Source organism: Sciurus vulgaris (assembly GCF_902686455.1).
Source record: "Sciurus vulgaris genome assembly, chromosome: 13".
NCBI lineage: Eukaryota > Metazoa > Chordata > Mammalia > Rodentia > Sciuridae > Sciurus > Sciurus vulgaris.
The window spans coordinates 43956020-43978928 of record NC_136474.1 but is presented as its reverse complement, the minus strand read 5'-3'; the positions used below and the strand labels follow the sequence as shown (position 1 = coordinate 43978928).

At 42.3% G+C, this 22909-nt stretch overlaps 1 protein-coding gene and 1 long non-coding RNA gene across 33 annotated transcripts in view; one reads left to right on the top strand and one right to left on the bottom strand.

Moving 5' to 3' along the window:
- LOC306642542 overlaps positions 1-22798 on the top strand; it is a 51674-nt gene extending 28876 nt beyond the window's left edge. For 2 of the 6 annotated variants that reach the window (XR_013758577.1, XR_013758579.1), the window contains 4 exons: positions 2456-2519; positions 3747-4158; positions 9377-9851; positions 21605-22798. This is a non-coding gene — a long non-coding RNA (uncharacterized lncRNA). Of the gene's footprint in view, positions 1-2455; positions 2524-3746; positions 4159-9376; positions 9852-11643; positions 11753-21604 lie in introns of those variants that run through there. The other 4 variants (XR_013758576.1, XR_013758580.1, XR_013758575.1 and 1 more) reach the window with 4 other exon arrangements.
- Positions 1-22909, bottom strand: part of DLGAP1 (DLG associated protein 1) — a gene marked incomplete at its 5' end in the record, with an annotated part of 892564 nt that overhangs the window by 134266 nt on the left and 735389 nt on the right. For 16 of the 27 annotated variants that reach the window (XM_079108324.1, XM_079108313.1, XM_079108322.1 and 13 more), the window contains one exon: positions 1209-1238. The exons of the other annotated variants lie outside the window; for them this stretch is intronic. In XM_079108324.1, the coding sequence (XP_078964450.1) occupies positions 1209-1238 (30 nt within the window). The remainder of the gene's footprint in view (positions 1-1208; positions 1239-22909) is intronic. 27 annotated transcript variants of the gene reach the window in all.

The window sequence follows — 22909 nt, the reverse complement described above, 5'->3', positions numbered from 1 at the left end:
TCTAGAGCAGCAGTTATTTTCTGCAATGAATGTGAAAATACTGCCTTTGCAACTTGAGTTTGTTGGCTGTGATGGTACTCCACTTTGGATTTGTGCGTTCCATGAATACATCACCGAGCTCTTCTCTTCCAACCTTCAAACTCCACCACTCTGAATCCCTTGGCTTGAGTCCAGCCATTGGCTTCGCAGTTTTTCCACTCCCCATTTCCATGCACTGCCCATTCATCAAGGCACATCTCCCTTCAAGTTGGAGAACTCGCCTAGCCCCCCACCTCTTCCAAGCAGCCTGCCCCAATTAAGCAAGGACGAAGACACCCCTGAAGCATGCGCGACACACTCCGGATAAAGGAGAACGCACACAAACACACACACACACACACACACACACACACACAAGCACGCATATGCCAAAACAAACACAGAAACTCACGAAAAGAGGAAATTATACATTTTCTAGCTTTCTGGTTATAAAGCCCCTAAGAGGGGAAGGAGATCAATTTTATTCCAATAACCAATTAATCATTTCAGATAACGAGATATTTTTACCAGTTTTGGAGATGACTCAGCAAAATGACTCAGCGTGGTCAGTTGCCTGCTTTCTTGAAATCCTTTTTCTTCTCAGCTTCTCCAATGCATCCCTAAAGGGACCTGCTTCTCACCAACTAACATTGTTGCTCACGTCTTGTGGACAGATGTCCGGAAGAACCAGTCCTGAGATTAGCAAATGCCCTCACTATCTAGTTTTCTTGTTGGGAAGCCTTAACAACTTTTCTTGCCCACATGCTTTCTGGGGAATACGTCTGTGACGTGGGAATAAAGGGCCCGGACTTTCCTAGACAAGGCCTGGCTGCGAGGGCCAGGGCAAAGCTTCCTGACATAACTCTATATCCAGCTTCCAGTAAGGCCACAGGAGAGCCAGGGTGTCCCTGAGGAGCACTGGATCTGAGGTAATCACACTAGAGAATACAAATAGACATAGGTGCTCTTGAAATGCCACCAACCCTCTCAGGACAGTGTTAACGCCACTTGGAGGGCCAAGAGACCATGGCATAACATGACCAGAACAAGGAGAAACACAGATGGAATGGCGACAGTTGGCAATTTGAACATGGCATCAAACACCACTGCCACGGAAGCTTGCTAGCTACAGGCCACGCTGTGCAACCTTGAAGCAAAACATTATCGATTTTGTGGTTGTCAAAACATACCTTCAACTGCAGAACTCAGTTTTATGACACCTTGAATAAAAACAAAAAGCGGCAGTTATATAATGGACCCAAATTGCTTTTTCTTCACTCTTTGCATGACACACACATACTTCACATCTGGATTTTTCACTGGCATTTTGAGATTTTTTTTTCCTTTTTGGTACCAGGAACTAAACCCAGGAGGGCTTAACTTCCAAGCCACATCCACAGCCACCCACCCCCACTTTTTATTTTTTTCTCTGTGTTTTGAGACAGGGAATCACTAAGTTGCTTAGGGCATCACTAAGTTGTTGAAGCTGGCTTTGAATCTGCGATCCTCCTGCTTCAGCCTCCCGAACCCCTGGGATTACAGGTGTTGTGCCACCGCACCTGGCTTGAGATCTTAACTGAACAAATATCTACTTTACAAATGAATTTTTTTTTTTTTTTTTCTCCTTGGTAAGACCACATGGGTGTCTTCATTGTCCTACTAAAACCATTTGAAGGGATTTTTCATTGAATAAGGGATCTGGTGTGTTTGTGAATGAGACACAGGCCTTGACTATTTCTGTGTATAAATTACGCGGAGTTATGGATCAATAAAAGTCCACACAGTAGGACACCAGAGTCCGATACTTCCTATTTAACACTGGGTAGAGAGATCATCTGTGCACATTGAGACAGAGTTTGTGTTGAAATACATATCAGGTGGTTAAAAACTATGGCATAATCTTGAAACTTCCTTCTCTGGGTTGGTTGGGTTAGAAGCCATTTTTTGGTTGGATGGGTTCAACTTTTGGCTCCCTGCAGATTAGATAGTGAACAGGCTACCTGAGCAGGCCAAGTTGTTCATGAAGCAAGTGCCCTTGACTTGACCGTCATGTGCCTTGTCAATGAATTTAAAGGTGAAAATACAAAACTAAGGTGAATTAGAGTTGGTTCAATAATTTTATTGAAAAAGCACTTTTTGTAAGATGTAGCCATAAGTATATAATATTCTCTAGTTTCTCTGCCATAGTTATGATTATTTGGGCTCAGTAAAAATGTCTATGGTATCATTTGGTTGAAATTCTGATTCTTTCTAGTTGGAGGAGTTTCTAATTTAGATGGCAACAAAACGTTTTAACACCACTAAACTAAATTAGAATCAGCAAGAATATGCACTGATTTTAACAGATTATGTTCACAGAAAGGCAATCTTGCTGTTCATTATGACATTCCAAAAAAGCTGCTTTTAATTTACCTGCTGAACCTCATTTTTCTTGCAGAACTGATGCTGCCTGGTTAGTGTCTAACAAGGGACTTCCCAGAGGAAAGAGTATGCCCCTCGGTGTATGTATGTTGATTATAAATTTTCCTAATGTAAAATATGCATAGCACATAATCTACAAATAACAATGAAATGTACAGTATTCTTTAGGGAAAGTTCTATCTAGCAACTGATTTTCAGAAAATTCTTTTGTTGATTTTGTCTAAACTCTTGTATCAAGTAGCCAACAATTCAAACCATAATTGGCTAAAATCATATATGCAGTTGTATCCCAATCTTGTCTTTTCCCAATAAATTTATTGTTATTACATACTTTTTTTGTTTTGGTAGTAGGGATTAAACCCAGGGGTCCTTACCTGTTGAGTCACATCCCTAGCCCCCCCTTTTTATGTTTTATTTTGAGACAGGGTCTTGCTAAGTTGTAGGGTCTCACTGAGTTGTTGAGACTGGCTTTGAACTATCGATCCTCTTGCCTCAGCCTCCTGGGCCACCAAGGCTTATAGTCATATTCATTTTTGTGTATAACCATGAAATAACCATATTCATATTTTTGTACAACCATTTATGTGTATAATCATGATTTTGTGTATTAACCTTGTCTCTCAAATAAACAATATACTCTCATTGGTGTGTAGAAATGGGCTCTGTGCAGGGACATCTACGTGAATTCTTATAGGGGTTGGGGGTAGTGGTGTAGGAAAGCCCAATAATGCATTCATTGAGTTAGGAACACAAAGGTTAAGTTAAAAAGCAAACAATAGTCTGATTCTAGAACTCTCATTGTAATCATTATTTTAATGAAGCATTGATGATTCATTAACTTTATATGGACATTTTAATTCTTTTTAACCCAAATCAAATGTTTCTTCATAATAGCGTGGGTCTTTATGTTGCAAACTAATTTTGTTATAGTAAAAATCTAAAATTAGCTAAATCATAGAGCTAATTATAAGCAATTATAGAATGATGGGAAAAGATATCTTTTGTATTAAAATGTGATTATCTTAACGATTTGGAATGTTTAAGATGTGACTGATGTTGATGTTTAAAAGCTACACATAGTACTGCTGACTTCTAGGACACAAAACAGACATCGTCTGGTGAGTGACTGACGTTGACATTGCCTGTAATTAAGGATAAACCATAACATACATACATAATATAAATATATATACATACACATACAATAGTCCTACCAACCACCTCACCGAAGTCTTCACAGTTGGCTGAAGTATTTGGAAAAAAACAAAAATGATAAAAGAATAAAGGAACTTAACTGTTCTTCCCAGAACTTGATATCTTCAATATGTTCAATAAGCTCCAACTATGTCCCCGATACCAATTCAATAATGAAGACAAAGTTTTGAGAAAAAGGAAAAAGAAGTTTTATTGCTTTGCCCGCAAAGGAGAAACACAGGGGACTCCTGACCCAGAGGCTGTGATTCTGCCCATCAGGCGGAACAGAGGGTTTTTAAAGAGGTGATTTGAAGGCTGCATTCCAGGTGTGCCCTGACTGGAGCGGGAGGGGAGTCGCAATTCACTTGCTAATTTGGGAGAGGGAGAAGAGGGAAAAAACAGGTCTGTTTTAAAACAAGCCTCAGTGGCAGACTGTTACAAAAAAGGCAAAATCCTTGACCTTGCAGTACTTCGTGTACCTTTTGTCCATCATCTTCTTGCAAGTCAGAAGCAATTGCTAGCCAGGTATGTTTTCTGCACAGTTCTCCATTTCCAAAATTATTCTGACCTCTTTCCCACTATTTTTGCTTAACGTTTCCTTCCCTCCTTCCATTCTTCCATCCTTCCTTTCTTTCTTTGCTGGGGATTGAACCCAGGGCCTCTCACATGCTAGGCAAGTGTTCTACCACTGGTTAATTTAAATCGATCTAAAATAATTCAAAGGAGAAAGGTTAGGTTAAAATAATTAATGCTAAAATGTGAATGTCTAGGGCTAAGACCCTCTAATGCCATCCCACTGTTGTTGAAATACTGAGCAAATTTCTTTATATCTTTTTTTTTTTTTTTTTTTTGGTATGGGGACTGAACCCAAGGGTACTCAACCACTAAGCCACATCTCCAACCCTTTTTATTTTTTATTTTGAGATAGCAACTTGTTAAGTTGCTTAGGGCCTTGATAAATTACTGAGGCTGGCTTTGAACTCATGATCTTCCTGCCTCAGCCTCCTGAGATGCTGAGGTTATAGGTGTGCGACGCCATGCCCGGCAATACTTAGCAAATTTCTAACCCTGGTCAAGGAGGTCCTACATGACATGTTCCTACTAGAAGGGTTATGGAAAATAATATTCCTGCAACATAGCCCCCAAAGAAAAATGGAGAGAGGTGCGGTTCAGAAGACGGGAGGGGAAACTAGCCAAGGAATGATGGGCCCTGGGGGAAAGGGTGGATACTGAATGCTGGACCCTAAACTATGACCTTCCCCCATGGCTAATTAGTCCTAAACAGAAGCACAACAAATTCCAGTGGGCAAGATTTGAGTACTCATCCTGGGATCTGGACTCTTATCACCCCAGACAACAAGTTTCAACCTTTTTACAACTACCCTCCTAAATTAAAGTTTTAACGTGTTCAACTAGCCCCTGACAGTCAAAACAGCACATACACAGCTCCCAGTGATTACATCTTTGCACTCTATAAAACCAAAATCTCCTCTGTAACTGAGGGCCATTTCCCCCATCCGGAAAATGGGTCCCAATGGTGCCGGAGTCTGCGAAGGAATAAAGGCTTCTCTAAATTCGTTGAGGTCTGCTTCCAGTGCTTTTGCACTTACACTACCTATTCCTGTACTAATTTACTTCATCTCACATGATGCTTTGGCCACATGGTCCCTCTGTGCTTTGCAATGCTAGATCCTTTCTGCCCCTAGCTAGGGTATCTGTGGCTCCTTCCAGTTTAAATGTTCTCCCCAAACCTGTAGAATCTTCCTATAATCAGCTCTTTCTCTTCATTCAGACTTGACTTAAAATGCTACGTCCTCAGAGTCCTTCTTGATTACCATATTTAGAGCAGCCCCAGAGATTACTCTTTACCCTATCTCTTGGTCTTTTAGTGGCAGTTACCTCTGTAAAGATGTCATCTATTCAGCATTTGGTTTCTACTTTACAACTGTCTTCCTCATTAGAATACAAGCAAAGTGAGAGTAGGGACCTGTCTTGTCTGCTATTGTAATTTCCTGTTACTGAATGAAGAGGTGACCATCATCACACATACTTCAAGTGCACAATTGGAATTGTGCATCCTACTGAACAGAGTGCTTGGATATCACTGTAATGACCGCTGTCTTTCTACTCAAAGGCTGGTCTTTCTTTTTCTTTTCGGGTACCAGGGATTGAATCCAGGGATGCTTAATCACTGAGCCACATTCCAGCCCTTTTTACTTTTTATTTAGAGACAAATTCTTGCTGAGTTTCTCAGGGCCTCACTAAGTTGCTGAGGCTGGCTTTGAACACGTGATCCTTCTGCCTTAGCCTGCTGGGCTGCTCGGATTGGAATGGAGGTGTGCGGCACCATAACCAGCACTCAGAGGCTGGTCTCTACGGGGGTTAGAAAAATCAACGTATGGAGGTTACATATGTAAACTGCAGTAGACATTTAGCTGTTTCCGAAATGCAATGTAAGAAATGTTGCCAAGGCCTTTCATTGGCTATTTGGAAGTGAGATTGTGTTCTAAATGAATATCAAGAAATATTAGCTGATCAATGTTATGTACACTATGGATAGAATCTGCAGTTCTCTTGTTTTTTACTGTTATTATCCTGGGCCAAATCATTTTAACAGTGTTTCCAGGAATCTGTATGTTGAGGTACAGATAGAGAAAGAAGATCTCAAAAAGCACTGTTCAGTTTTTAATATCCTTCTAATTTATTTCTTTACTGCCCTTGTAGTGACCTATTGGAAAGGTCAGGGGATGTTCCCCACCCTTTAGAACTTTTAAGTGACTTTTCATTGTTCTTCAGGCCTAATGTAACCTGCAAAGCTCTTCAGGATGTCAACGAAAGCAGAACAAAAACAGCCATAAATTCTTCCACATTCATCCCATGGAGAGGTGGAGACCCTGTCCCCTCCCCTTGAAACCAGCAGGCTTGTGAAGGCTCTGACCTTCAGAATACAGAGGGTATGACACTCTCCCAGTTCTGGGCCCAGCCTTCAAGTAATGACAGCTCTTGCTTCCTGTCTAGGGGAGGTTAGAAGTCCTGTGACTCAGTGACGAGAGGCCATGAGATGATGCTGAAGAGAACAGCAAGCCTAGGCTTCAGGCGAGGCAGAGAGCCGGAGCTATAAGGTCACGAGGAGACGGTTGGTGGAGGCCGGGAGGCTGGGGAGAATCTGTCATGGAAAACTGGAGAAAAGGCAACCTTTTGATGGAGTGGCAGGAAATTAGGCAGCATTGTCACCTGTAGTCATAGGGAAAACTGAAAATACACCTAATACACTCATAGCTTTTATTTACTGTTATTTTTTGGTGATGCTGGTGATCAAGTCCAAGACCTTGAACACGCTAGGCAAGTGCTGGGGATCAAAACCAGGGCTTCGTGCATGCAAGGCAAGAACTTTATCACTGAACTACCCAAAATGGTTGCTTTTAAGCTGCTACAACTTTGAGGTATTGGTAGTAAGTATCAGATAAATAAAAGAGTCACTTCACTTGGTGGTGCACACCTGTAATCACAGTGACTCAGGAAGCTGAGGCAGGAGGATCACAAGTTTGAGGTCAGCCTTAGCCACTCAACAAGGCTCTGAGCAGCTTAGTGAGACCCTGTCTCTAAATAAAAAATAAAGAGGGCTGGGGATGTGGTTCAGTGGTAAAGCACCCCTGGATTCAATCTCCAGGACCTAAATAAATAAATAAAAAGGTCAACTGGGCCTAAATATTCTGACTTCACGTAACTCATCCCTTAGTTTTTGGTGCTCCAGGCACACCCCCTTTCAGTTCTTAGTGTTGACCTGCACCTTCTCTCACCCTTCTTCGTTGATCCTTCAGCTCTTAGTGAGGATTTCTCAGGGAAGTTCTCCATGGGCCTCTAGACTACTTCCTTCTTTATAGTTCGTTCTCCCACAAATTGCCTCAGAACTATCATCTGATTATTTGATTCACGCCTGTCTCCACGTCTAGATTGTAAACTCCCCAGAACAGAGAGTCAGACTCTCTTTGATCCTTGCTGAATTCCTGAATTTGGCACAATGTCTGGACATAGTAAGTGCTGGATAAATATTTGTTAAGTGGATGAATGAAATATTTGATGCAGCTGATAAGAATCCCTTCTCACCGGAGCCATTAACAACCTGCCACTTAAACACTCCTAGTCATTGTAACTGGGGAGACAGTGGGATTTACTATTAGGCCCTTATTTCTGTTTTGCTGTTGTCTTTGGAGGCCCTCATGTTCTTGTGTTTTTGTGACCCTCGAAGAATAGGAAGCATGAGAGAGCCTGTGGGGATGTGCTGCTCAGGAATGCATAGAGGAAAATAAGCACTTGACACTTGCTCCTTGCTCACATTTACATCTTGGAGGGAAATCTGGGGGCTTTCCTGAGAGTCTTAAAAATAAAAAAATCATGAGGTTGGGCGTGGTGGCGCAAGCCTGTAATACCAGGGGCAGGAAGATTACAAGTTCAAAGCCAGCCTCAGCAACTTAGTGAGGCCCTAAGTAACTCAGTGAGACCCTGTCTCTAAATCTCTAAATAAAATACAAAAAGGGGTGGGGACGTGGATCATTGGTTAAAGGCCCCAGTACCAGTACCAAAAAAAAAAGGCTCAAATTGCTTACATTATTTCTAAATTGAAGTTTAGAATTTTTTAGATCATGAACTGGTTTCTATTCTTTAATACTAGAAGATAGAACTGCAGCACCACAGTCCTGAGAGTCAGGTAAACCCTGCACTTACCATCACCTAATCTGCATTCCTTCTATTTAAAAATGTAGTCCTCTACTCAGTCCTGAAGATAGGGAAAATAAAAGTTCCACTGGAAAGAGGTTTCCTTAACATTTTTTTCTGCTCTGCTTATTAATTTGTCACTTTTTCCCCCCTTGTTAGTGAAATAAGCCCAAGTATCTTGTCAGTGTCCTTATATTTTCATATTTACTTATTTATTTCTTTTGCAGTGCTGGAGATTGAATCTAGGACCTTGTGCGTTATATATAGTGCCTCACATGCTAGGCAAGTGTTCTAGCTCTGTGTTACACAGCCAGCTACTTGTTATTTTCTATGGTAGTCTTCAAATGGGTCTGTGTACAATAGCAATAGTTCATTAAATGGGTTTGGTAGGCCTCCAATTAAAGAAAAGAGTATTTCATCTACCACAGTGATAGGGCCGCTGTGCAGATAGACATATTCCACATCAATTCAGTATGCTCACACTCTGAGATCAAGCCCATTTCCACCTTTGATTTATCCTCCCTCCATGAGTACACAATACCACATTTGTCCCTTTTGAACATGTAACAGATTAAAGAGCTGGGCAGGAGGCAGATGTAGGTACACCTTTGATCTCTCATCCCTGGGGGTTACGGGAGGGCAGACACCTGGCCGCTGCCAAGCAGGAAACAAAACGCAGGCCCCGACTGGAATTACCTTGACTGGAGCTCCAGCAGCAGCCGCCACAAGGGCAGCTGGAAGCCCTGCTTGAGCATGGAGGGAAGAGATCCCCACGGGTTGGGCAAAGGACTCAACATAGGAGTCCTCAAAATGTGATTTTGGCCAGCTGGGGTGGTTAAGTACAACCATTTGCAAGACAGAGGCCTGGAAAGATCAGGCAGCTGTTTTAAGGAAAACAAAAAAGTGAATCTTTTGCAAATGATTTTGCAAAAATTCCAGCTGTGCACAACTGCCAAAAGGCAATTCTGATGGTAAGTCAGGAAACTTTCGAAGAAAGACTTTTTAAACATTTCTTTTTCCTTTGCAGAACTTTTAAGTTATGAATTTCACCTTTGCACCAGGATACTGAGGATGTTCTCAGTCAAGGTCCCTGTGATTCTTCGGTGAAACTGTATCGCCCCCTGGTGTCAGTGTGCTGCCATTGCACCATTACCCACTGAACCCAAAGCTGAGTAAGGATGTAGCTTCCGGTTTTATCCCACAGATAACCTGTCTGATAGTATTGGTTTGAAGAATATAGTTTCAAATGTCAAACCCAGACTTGGTTTCATAAAGACATGGAATGAAGTTTTTAAATGAAGAGACCTTTCTCTACCCTCAGCAGAATATCCTGGGATGATCAAGTAACTCTGAAAAGATATTGATCAGATTTTAGTCTGCCAAGTTTTAATACAGGATGGTCATGGAAGAGGCTGCAACACACCTACCCATTTTTCAGAACCAGCTCAAGCATCTCACGGGCTGAAAAGCCTTTCCTACTTCTTAGCAATGGTGCATCCTAGGTAATATTGCTTCTCTCTGTCTTAGCATTTATCTCTGGTGGAAACACAAGAGTGATTTCTTTTCGTATCCAATGTGATTAGGTACTTACTGTCCGACAGACAATATGTGCCAAATAAAATTTGTTATTTCTTGTTCACATATAAAAATGCAACAATGCTCTTTACAAAAAGGATAGAATATACTTCATGATTAATAGCAATTGGCACCTAGGGCTGGTGGCAAGAGAATGTGGTCCTTCGATGGGACTCACAGGGTTCTGAGCCACTGACACTGCGGGCACCTGTGTCCATGCAGGTTTTTTTTTAAAATGGTTGCAATAATTTAAATTAGAATCTATCTGTCTGTAACAATTAGGGGGTCTATGAAGTTATTTAGTTTTAACTTCCATTACTTCACAAAATGAACCTGTACTCCAGTGAGATGGTAAGTATGTTCATTATCACTGGTAAGATCACAAATTTCTTTTGGATAGATATTTCTAGGAGTAAGCATCAAGTCATGTTAACCATGTTACTACAGGTACTGTTGCAGATGGACAGGGACCTTGGACTCTGAGCTGGGTGACAATAAAAATGAAACACAAGCTCGGTGTGGTGGTGTTTGCCAGTAATCCCAGCAGCTAGGGAGGCTGAGGCAGGAGGATCGTCAGTTCAAAGCAACTTCAGCAATTTAGTGAGGCCCTAAGTAACCCAGTGAGACCCTGTCTCTAAATAAAATATTTGGAAATGAGAATGTGGCTCAGTGGTTGACCTCTCCCTAGGTTCAATACCCAGTGCAAAAAAAAAAAAAAAAAAAAGAAAGAAAGAAAGAAAACATGAGGGTCTGGGGAATTTCCTGAGGGACCGGATCTGAATCGAGTCAGACTCACCTATGTATCATGAGTACAGAGCTATTCTGAGCTGGATGTCATCTCAGTAGGAAGAAATAACTAAATCAGAAGAATCTATTGCTTTAGGGTGGGTCAGGAGGTTGATATTATCAGCAAGACCATGTTTTAGGTTACCTTGTTGTCCTATTTTGAGGTGTTAGGGGTCAAGCCCAGGGCCTTGTGCACTCTACCACTGAACTTCATCCCCACCGTTTCATCAATACTATTGATAGAAATTTCTTGAAGTCATTTGTTATGTTTTCACTTGGTTAAAATAAAAAGCCTCAAGGAGAAGGCTAGCATAGTCTAGGCACAATTCATGGTTAAGAGCTTGAAATCTGGAGCCAAACTGAATAAATAGGTACAGGGATTGTGCCATCTAGTTTTCATGTGACCTTGGGCAAGTTTCTTAACCTTTCTCAACTTTCAAAATGAGGAGGATCCAGTGTACATCCGGGGTCTAGTGAATGCTCTATAAACACTGGTTCATGAGGGGGGCTGTGAAGGTTTCCCACTAAAGGAGATTTTTTTTTAAATTCTGAAAGGGGCTGGGGGAGCAGCTTAGTGGCAGAGTGCATGAGGAGCCTGTGGGAGACCATGGGTTCAGTCCCTAGACCTGCAGAAAAGCAAACGAACAAATAAACTCAACCTTTGGAAGAGCCAGGCTCCTGCTGAAGTCTGCTCTATGAGGTACTACTAAAACCCCCACACTCAAAGGAACGTCCCTGGTACTGGGGTTTCCCCAGTGTTGGTCTTGTCTCTGGGACTGGCCTCAGTGCAAATGCAGAATCAAGGACCTCGCTAACACTTATTTACTTTTATTTATTTATTTTTTTTGTTGGGGGTACTGGGGATTGAACTCAGGGACGCTTAATCACTGACCCACATCCCCAGCCCCTTTTTTATATTTTATTTTGAGACAGGGTCTTGCTAAGTTTCTGAGGGCCTTGCTAAGATGCTGAGGCTGGTTTTGAACTTATAATCCTCCTGTCTCAGCCTCCTGAGCCGCTGGGATTCTAAGCAAGTGCCACCGCGCCTGGCTCTGACACTTTTAGGTCAGTGTGACTGAACCTCTGGAGTATGTGGGGCCCGAGAAGGTTCATTTCTCCCCCATTCCAGGGCAGAGCTTCCCCCAAGAGCAGGTCAGAGCCTGCGTGTCCACTAGGAGTGGGGGTCAAGGGCAGTCTTCCCTGGCCCTGCTTTCTCTCTCTCAAACTTGCAATCCTCTACCTCTGCCTCCTGAGTTGCTAGGATTACAGGCATGCCATCGTGCTCAGCTTGTGGCCCTGGTATCTTCTGAAGCAGTCCTAAATATGCCACTGTGATAATATTTTGAACTGAGTACTGAATACATTTGACAAGTTTAAAAAAACTTTTTTAAAAAAATTTCTTCTTTATCTGCTTAAAAGCAGAGCCTCTCAAAAGAAGCCAATTGTCATCCATCCCCTCTCCTAGAGTTTCTGCAACCAGGGAAGATTGACTCTTACCTGCAGAGAAGTAGGCAGCACACCCAAACAGACACTGTCACAAAACTATCATATCTCCCATCTATTCTCCTACTTTTATTAAAGTAATTTGCTTTCTCTTAAATGTTCTCCCCTTTTCTTCTTAAGATAATATGAAACCTCAAATCGTAAGTCCCTTCTTGAGTCACAGTTTTCTGTGAACTCCCATATGTACCTGATTAAAAATTTTTTTTTTTCTCTTATGAATCTGTCTTTTGAAAGTCAATTTGCACTTCCCAACCCAGAACCTAAGAGGATTGAGGAAAAGTTTTTCCTCCCTGATGATTTCCTCTGTGCCCTTGGCCAAACTCTGAATCCCCCAGTTACAGATCTGCCCAGGTGCTCATAACCAGCTTAGCTCCTTTCTCCAGAATGTTCTCAGTGTAAGCAGCTGGACAAACGAGTCCACAGAAATCAGGAACAGAATATTCAATGCGTTGCTCTTTGCAGAGCATCTTTGAACAATGCCTGACAAAGGGAAGCGTTAGATAAGTGTTTGTTAAATAAAAGTAAATATTCACTATATTGAACACTCGCAGTCCTTAAGAGAAGACAATAGAGATGAGCTTCAGGGTTGCAACCCTTCTAGATGTTTTTCTTATGTGATACTGCAGCTTTAAAATTCTGCCTATATGGGGATGGAACAAATGTATACTATTTTTAAAAAGCTAGTAATTTTTATTGTTAGAATAAGAAATCAAAGTGGGATCTTTTAACTAGCTTCTGTCTTTTAAAGTGTAACTGGTGATGCGTTTTTAAACATGTGCGAGGCACATTCAGACTTATACAGAATGGCATGAGTGGATGACTGGAGACAAACGGTGCCTATAACCACTAACGACAGTGCAAAATTATACATCCCAGGGAAGCCTGGAAGTATAGACTTTTTTCTAAGAAGAGACTTAGAAGAGAAAATTGGACCTTCGAATGTAATTTCAAAAGATGTACAAGTATTAATGAGCTATTTGGGACTGGCAGAGCACACTCCTGCATCCTGCAAATTCCACTGCATTCCAAGCAAAGCTGGCAATCATTAACTTCCTGGACAACTGTTTCTCCCATGATTTTTTTTTTTTTTTTCCTCCCACGAATTCTCCCAATTCTTTTTTGGTAGTCGTCAGCTAAATCTTTACCTGATTGCAATATCCATGCTGCAGAAATGAATTCATCTTAGGGGTTGAGATTTTCATTTGTTAATTGATTTGCAAGAATGGTGATTGTCATTCTCCAAGCCTAGAGAGAAGATGCAAGGGTGTGTTCTCTACAGGTGTAATTAAGCGCACTATAGTAGAATATTTATGAGAAAATTCTAAATAATTTCTATTCCAGTGTCTCTAAATGTAACATGCTTGTGAACCATACCCTGAGGTTCATATTTGACAACTGTAATGTAAGTAAAATGTACTTTATAAATGTGCTGATAAATTGCCTAACATTAATTTTTCCATAATGAAGCACACTGAGATTAAGGTCAACCTGCCAGTTTTTAGTTTACCTGAACCAGAACATCTGAGACACTGCTAAACTCTTTATTTTTTATTTTTATTTTTTGGTATCAGGGATTGAACCCAGGGGCTTTTAACCACTGAGCCACATTCTCAGCCCTTTTTTGTATTTTATGTAGAGACGGGTCTCACTGAGTTGATTAGGGCCTTGTTAAGTTGCTGAGGCTGGCTTTGAACTGGTGATCCTCCTTCTCAGCCTCCTGAGTTGCTGGGATTACAGGCGTGCCCCACTGCACCCAGCCCTGCTGAATTCTTGATTGAAACCATTTAGTAGCCTCTGTTATGTTTTCCCTAGGATCCCCACCCCCTAGTTCTCTTCATAGCACTTGTAACAAGGATAAACATGGTGTGCATAAATACTACCAAAAAGTTTCTGATTATCTGCTCTGTGAAGTCAGGGCCGAGGCTGGGTCAGTGTCATCCATGTGTCCTTAGGAGCCTGGCACACAGCAGGTACTTGTTATGGTTTGAATACGTGTCTCCCAAAGGCTCATGTGGTAAAGGCTTGGATCCCGGTCAGCGGCCCTATTAGGAGGTGGTAGACAGGTTAAGAGGTGGGGCCTAGTGGGAGGGTTTAGGTCACTGGGGACATGCACTTGACGGGGGTATTGGGTTTCCAGCCCCTCTTCCTCCTCTGTTTTCTTGTGTCCTGGCTGTGAGGTGAGCAGTTTGCTCTATCATGTGCTGCTGCCATGATGTGCTGCTTCATCACAGGCCCAAAGTCATGGGGCTCATTGCTCTTGAACTGAAACCTTCCAAACTGTGAGCCAACATAAACCTTTCCTCTTTTTAACTTTCTTTATCTCAAGTATTTGTTACAGTAATGGGAAGCTGACTAACACAGTGTTCAATAACACTTGTTAAATAAGGAAAGGAACTCCTAATTCCACCTGACTCTTAAATTGGCAACTCATACTTTCCTGTTTCACAGCAGAACTTGAGTAGAAATGATCACCATGCCACAGAAAGTGATTTAAGTCTGAGATAGAGGAAGTTATTTTTATAAAGATAGGAAACAGATTATTCTTTCTTATTTCTTTATTTCTTCTTTTTTGCAATGCTTGCTGGGGATGCAACCCAGGGCCTCACCCATGCTACGTAAGCACTCTATCTCTGAGCTATTCCTTAGCCCTAGAAGACAGATTTTGAATTTGTACACCACAGAGCTTTGTAAACAGATTTCCCCCTCACATGTACTCATACCCAACTGAGGGGTATAAAAGAACCTAAACAAATATAGCCTTGATGAAGATAGTCTTGATTCCATTTTAGAATCTATTTTAAAGAAATAATCATGAATGCTTTTATCCTTACCCTCATATATTCCCAGCAGAGCAATGAAAATAATCTTTAAAAGCTAAGATCATATAATCTCTGTGCTGAAACCCAGAAATGGCTGGAAGTGAAATCCTCTCCTTTGCCAACAAAGTCCTGTATAATTCTTGTTATTTTATGTTATTTTTTCCCTTCAGAATTTTCTACAGTGAGATTTTTGTTTAGAAAAAACAAAAGCATTATTAAGAGGAGAAGGGCGATGTTAGGAAAAGTACTTTGGGAAGAGAATATTCTGTCTCTTTGTCATTGAAAATGAGTTATAAAGACGCTGGATTTTTCCAGGTGTTTTTTTAAATGGGAGGAAACATGACCTCCGTAGAACATGCTGGTTGGTCACCAGCCACTGGAGCTTTGATTAGGGTGCTGTGTGGGTGCACCCGGAAGTTTCCTCACTGACTTCTACATTTCTTTTCCTGAAAAGCTAATGAGAAACAGATCATTCCAGGGAGTGTCTAAGATTTTAGCAACCACTCACTGCTAAGCCCTGGCTCTTATTTTGTGGTCCTTTGAGGTCACTGTGTTCTCCCTCTGTTTCTCTGCTCAGTCTTAGCATGGCCAGCTCATCTCCCACATCAGGGCCGGCAGAGCAGCAGTAAGCAGCTCATCCAAGCCCAGGCCTTCCCCTGGACTTCCTCCTCCCTCACCACTTCCCCTGGTGGATTCTCACCCCTGTTCTCTTCTCTCTGTCCCCAGTCCCCTGTCTGCAGCAAGTCTTTATCTTGTCTCCTTTTGTACACCCCCTCAATTGGATTCCAACTGGTCTGTTTCAGTCTCTTCCCTCTTTAACCAATTTTCCATAAGAATGACTTTTCTAGCATACACACTTCTTCCTTACCTAAAATTAGGTTTCTAGGCCCCATACTGCCCAAGGACAGTGTGCAAGGCTCCAGCTGGATTCAACCTTGTCTTCCATTGCTTCCCCCATGTACCCCTATCCTTTGGCTTCTCTCTTTCCTTCACAGACCGTGTCTCCATTTCTCTGCATGTGCCTGAGAAACCCATTCCCAATTTCCCTTGAGAACTGTATCTTTTCACTTTCTGGGTTAAACTCACTGGCTTTGACTGAGAAGGCCTCCCAATCCTCGCGAGGCACGAGTAGATCCATCCCTCTACCTTTACTGCTTTACACATCTCTAGTGTGACCCTCGCTGTGTTCTTGATTTATATTTTTGTTGTCCTTAGTGACCTGTGAATTCTACTAGAACATTGCTCCCATTGATTATCATAAACTGGTGCTCTTTAGAAGAACTGATTGATAGAAACCACCCATTGATGGGATACTCAAACAAGGATTGATTTTAGTAAACCGCTATTGTAAAAACTATTATTAGTGCACATTAGAAGAAGATGATCCCTACAGTTAAAATTGCCGCCATCACCACAACCACCACCACTTTCGCCACCTCTCCTACTTCCACTGTCACCTCCATATCACCACTACCTCTTCCACCTCTACCTTCTCCTCCTCCACCATCACCACACCTTCTACCATCTCTACCTCCTCATCAATCACCACCACCTCCACCACCCCCACCATCTTCAGCATCTCTACCTCCATCATTTCTACCATCTCTACCTCCTCATCAATCACCATCACCTCCACCATCTCCACAATCCCTTGCTCCACCATCACCAACGAGTCCACCACCGTTATTATCCCCACCCATCAGCACTGAGCACCACCAAGTTAGCTGTTTCATATGCATTATCTCATTTCAACCCCACAGTATGATTACATATGAGAAAACTGGAACTCAGTGAGCTTAAGTATCATCTTTGTGATTACACAGCTTTAGGGGGAAGAGTTTGGAGTAAAACTTGGGACTCTGACTGTGGACTGAATTCTTCATCTGTAGGAGAAATGTCTCCTCCATTCCAGGTTCTTTGGGGACACAGGTTATTCACATTATTTCCTTTCATAGCTCTTGTCAGTTCTGGTGAGAATATAGTAAGTATTGAAATTCAATATTGGTTGCAAAAGATGGTGGCTCGATTAACATACAGTTTGAGTGTGTGTATGTTTTAATTAAAAAGAAATGCTACCAAGAATAATTAGTTCTTTTTAAAAAAATTTTTGTACTGGGGATTAAACCCAGGGGTGCTTAACCACTGAGCTACATCTCCAGGCCTTTTTATTTTTTATTTTGAGACAGGGCCTCACTAAGTTGCTGAGGCTGGCTTTGAAATTGATATCCTCCTGCTTCAGCCTCCAGAGTCATTGGGATTATAGATGTGTGCCACTACACCCAGTGGATAGCTGATTCTGATTAATCCTTAAAAGTCTCCACCTCAAAAACAGTAACCTGGCTTTTGATCTATTTTACTTGTATTCAACCCAAGATGTATTTTTGGTTGAAGATTTTAGCAAGGGAAAGCTGAGACTATCATTGAAGATACCTATGTCTATGTCCCAAAATATGGAAATTATAAGGAGAAGATTACAAGAATGAAGGAATTAAAAGGAAAATAATGAGTCCTGTACATTATCTAATGCCCAGTCAACTGAACAACTATATGCAAAAGGAATCTTAAGTACTTCCCCCCCAACACACACTTAAAACACTGATGAGAAAATCTGCTGTAAAGAATGCCACCTGTCTTTGCCTGAATTTCCAGGCTACAAGCCATGAACAGAAAAAAGGAAAATCTTATAGGGGCTTGGTCCAGAATACCAGTATTTCTATAGGAACTTGGGGAAAATCAGATCTCTCGTTACTAAAAGACTGCAGTTTAACCTGGTGATTTTATTGCCCTTGCTCCCGTTATCTTTGCTCAATTCCTTCTACTCCAGCTGTCTACACCATGCTGCCTGTTCCCACCTATGGATGACCGACATGGCCACTTACCCTCTAACAGCACTTTCTATCTTGCTGGATTCATGGTGTGCTGGGAAATGTTTAACAACAGGCTCTCTCTCTATTTTTGGTACTGGGGATTGAACTCAGGGGCATCGCTCCACTGAGCCACATCCCCAGTCCTATTTTGTATTTTATTTAGAGACAGGGTCTCACTGAGTTGCTTAGGGATTCACTAAGTTGCTGAGGTTTGTGATCCTCCTGCCTCAGCCTCTCGAGCCGCTGGGATAACAGGTGTGTGCCACTAGGCTCAGCTAACAATAGGCTCTCAGAACAGGAGAGAAGCAACTTCTGATCTGTAACATTTGCCAGTTTCCATACTACCACGTGGTTTTTCTTGAATCTATCAACCAGCCAGAAAAATTCTTAAGATTGTTGCAATTAGCTTTCATGGGTCAGTATGAGCTAGCTCCAGGGTCTGTGGAACCCTTTCTACCGTGAGCACTTCCCTCTTCCAAACTTCTGCTCTCGATAGCAACACTGCCCTCAAACCCTTGGCAATTTAAGGCTACTTCCTCACCGTTTCATGAGAAGAAATGTTGAGATTAATATAATTAAAACAAACAAATGAACCAGGCAGCCAGTGGTGGTACACGCCTGTAATCCCAGTGATTTGAGAGACTGAGGCAGAAGGAGTGCCAGCTTCAGCAACTTAGTAAGGCCCTAAGCAACCTAGTCAGACTGTCTCAAAATACAAATCAATCAATCAATCAATCAGTCAAATTAGAAAGGGCTGGAGATGTAGCTCATGGTAAAGCACCCCTGGGTTCAATCCCCAGTACCCAAACAAAGGGAAAACAAAACAAGAACAAAAATCAAACAAATCTATTAGTTGATTAGAGGTATCATGTTTACGTGGTTTAAATTGCAAAATTCAACAGGGTAGTCACAGAAAATTCTTTCTTCTGCCTGTGTTCTCAATCACCAAAGTGCCCTCCCTGAATGCGATCAATATTTCCGGTCTTCCTGTGTCTCCACACACTGCCTTCCCATTGCCATTTGGAGATCATTTTTCTCTTACCACCATCCTACAGACTCTCTCATGTTCAGGTAAATCCATCTGAACCATTTCCTTTGTCTCTACCTACTAATTTCCGGGACATTGTCTTCCACAGTGACTTTGGCGTGTTTCATTGACTCTTCCATCCCACTTTCTGAGATTTCAACATTCATGTCTGTGGCTTCACAGATATCCTTAACTTTGACCATCTTTATCTCTGTTCTAGTTCCTCAATCACCAGTCCAGTCAGATCTGAGACATCAGCATTTCCACCTCTAAGTGCCCCTGGACCACAGGCCCTTTATCCTAGGCCTTAACACCTCTTTACTGAATCTGCCCTCCTGCCATTTGTGAGCTGGAATACTTCCTCTTTTTACTGCAGCAAATCAGCTCTGCTGGTTTATTTCTTGTCCTAACTGGCCCAGACCCTCAGAATTAGCCATTTCAACAAGGGAATTCTCTGCCTGGTTTGGTGGTGCACAATTTTAATCCCAATGACTTGGGAGGCTGAGGCTGGAGGATCACCATTTGAAGGTCAGCCTCAGCAACTTAGTGAGACCCTGCCTCAAAATAAAAAATAAAAAGGGCTGGGGTGTGTAGCTCAGAGGTAAAGTGTCCCTGGGGTTAATCCCCAGTACCAAAACCAACCAACCAACCAAACAAACAAAAACAAGGGAATTGTCTGTCCTCTTGCCAGACTACCACTTACATCTATTTTTTATTTTTTGTGGTGCTGGGCATAGAACCCATGGCCTCATGCAAGCCAAGTGCTCTACCACTGAACTCCATCTCCAGTCCCACTCCACATCTATTGTCATATTACTCATGACCTATTTATTTCTAGGGGCACCTTTTGAAGATATTTCTTTGTTTAAAATCCCTTAGGGGTTTCCTAGGAATTCAGTTCAAAATTCTCAGCCCAGCCATGTGCCGTGGCACATGCTAGAATCTCAGAGATTTAGGAGGTTGAGGCAGGAGGATTGCAAATTTGAGGCTAATCTAGCCTCAGCAACTTAGGAAGACCCTGTCTCAAAATAAAACAATAAAAAGGTCTGGGGATGTGGCTCAGTGCTAAAGTGCCCCTGAGTTCCATCCCCCAGTATTAAAAAAAATCTCAGCCTAACAGTCAGTGCTTTGATCTGGGAGGCCCATGAGTCTAGTGTGTCTTTCTTTAACTGTCCACTTCATGGATTCAATGCCTCAGCCAAATTCAGTAACTTGCTCTTGTTTGAACATATCCTGGCTTTCTCTCCTCCTGTGCATTCGTTTGGTTATTTCTCCTGCTTAGAATTATGACCATATCTCATTTATCCAAGGCCCACAGATTTTTTTTTTTTTTTTTTAATTGCTGGGGATGGAACCCAGGCCCTCACACATGCTAGGCAAGTGCTGTACTGCTGAGCCCCAGCCCCAACCCTCAACTGTGTTCTTGATCAGCAAGGCCCCACGTCTTTGCACCCCATGTGGTTTTCTCACTGTCTTTCACTGGACCTTCACCTTTTACAGCAGCTCATGCCAACCTCCATTCTCTTCTAATTATCATTCTGTGCTGGTTGGCTTTCCCTCTGCAATCAGACACTGCTTGTGTGGCAGTGTTATAATTCTTTTTGTGCTGAGAGTGAATACCAAGTTTTATTTCCCAAAAGACACAGCACTGGCTTGTGTGTGTGCAACATGTGAAACCCTATCTAGAATGACTAAGTAGAAACGCCAGGAAAGAGCACTTGCTGGGGCATCTATTATTATTATTATTATTATTATTATTATTATACCAGGGTTTGAAGCCAGGGTCTCACACAAGGCAGGAAACCTCTCTGCACTGAGCCACATCCCCGGCCCTCATCCACAGTTCAATCACCCCATGTTCTGTCCCTTATTGATCACTATGTGACAAACTTGCAGTAGACATTAGAGACTATGTGGGTTGCTAAAATAGCCCATGAGCTTGAGAGTGCTTTGAGCCCTTGAAGAAAGGTAGGAGAAGGACACGAAATGCCATCCTGGTTTCCTTCCAATAGTTGTGGAACTCTTTGTCAACAAAGGCACAGCCATTCCTCACAAAGGGTCTTGGTTGAGGTTGCAGAATCTCTGTGGCCTTTCTGTGTTAGATAAAAATTAAGGAAGTCCAATTTTTTTTTTTTTTTTTTTTTTTTTTGCGGTGCTGGGAATTGAACCCAGAAAGGCAAGCACTCTACCAACTGAGCTATATCCCCAGCCCTAGTCTAATATTTTGAATACGACTTCTGTGCTAGGTTCCTGTAGACGAGACTAAAAATCAAAATGGAGTCACCCATGCTAGAGTTCCACATCACCAAAGTGGAACTGAGTTGTTATCCTATTGAAACTGAGTTGTTATCCTATTGAAACTGAGTTGGTTATCCAGAGATAACCCAAGAGCCCTAACAGGCCAATTTGGCTGTTGTTGTGTTTTCTTCTTTTTGGTACTGGGGACTGAACCCAGGAGTGCTCAACTACGAGCCACATCCCCAGACCTTTTTATTTTTCATTTTCAGGCAGGGTCTTGCTAAGTGGCTTGGGGCCTTGCTAAGTTGCTGAGGCTGGCTTTGAACTTGAGACCCTCCTGCCTCAACCCTTCGAGCTGCTGGGATTACAGGTGTGCACGACTACAATCAGCAAGAAAGTAATTTTGAAATGACCATTTTTTTGTGTCTGCTTTTTTTCAGCCTCCTCTGCTCTGCTAATTCAAACACTGTTTGAAGGAATGAAGTGTTGCCTGATTCTAAACCAGCAAAATAAAGCCAGTCGAGATCTTTAAAGTCATTGTCATTTTGTGTTTTGACACGGATGGTGAAATGTTCGTGTTTCTGTCAGGGTGGGCCAGCAGCATGGCAGAGCCCAGTGGCTGGAGATCCTCATCCGTTCTCTCTGACTGTGATGACCAAGTGGAGGGAAATAAAACCCAAACCCCACTCGCTCCAAATTGCTTAGGTTTCCACGAAGGCAGCTTTTGAAAAAAGCAGCCGTGAACTCTGTTCTCAGGGACTCGGGGCCTCCACAGATGGCAGAAACCTAGAGAGGAGAGCAGCGCTGGTCACAGGCTCATGCGCAGAGAAAATGAGCAAGGCAGTTGGTACGATGATCACAGAGAAAGTCCTGATATTAAATATTCTGTGGTCAGACATGTTCTGTCCTCTCACCTCAGAGGGCAGTCATGGAAAACTGGGGGGAAAAATTCATTTGCTCCTGGTAGCATTCACACCTGGGGGCCAGGGGAGAATGGAGAAGGTTGAATCTGACCTACAAGTTCCGGTTTGTACCACACTATGGAAAGATGAGTAGAGGAGGCTATGAAGGCCTAGAACCAGGGAGGTGAGACCAAAACCCAGCTCTGGTGAGATTCGGAAAAGGTTAGGAGCCTTAACTTTCGCTGCCCCGGTGAAAGAAGAGTGTGGATTTCAGCTCAGTTTACAGGAACTCACATCTCCTCCTTGAAAGAGAGGCTGATGAGGGGCCATCTCTTGGCAGGATCCTGGAGAAGCTTCAGGAGGTTTAAATGGGCTTGAAAACAAGACTATCCTCTCATTCTTTCATTAGGTACATAGGTTCAGAGGCAATGTTTTAGAGGAGGGAATTAAAGGGCATTTCTCATACTGATTTGCAATCAGGACTATTAATGAAAATGGGTTCCCTTGCCAGGATCTTCTTGAAGAAAACTACTCTTCCATCCCCACAGAACAGCAAGTATTCAGAGGCTGGTGCTAATAAAAATGTGAGGCGTTTTAAAAGTCAAGGTTAGGGCTGAGGAGGTAGCTCGGTTGGTACAGTGTTTGCCTCTCAAGCACAAGGGCCTAGGTTCAATCCCCAGAACCACAAAAAAGAAAAAGAAAAAAAAAAAAAAGAAAAAAAAGTCAAGGTTATTTTTTATAAACATCTTCCTCAAAGAACTCTGAACTCTAGATACCTTGTGTGATAGATGATAATGATGAAATGTTGGTATGTCTCTTCCAAGAACAGAAGTACTTACGTGA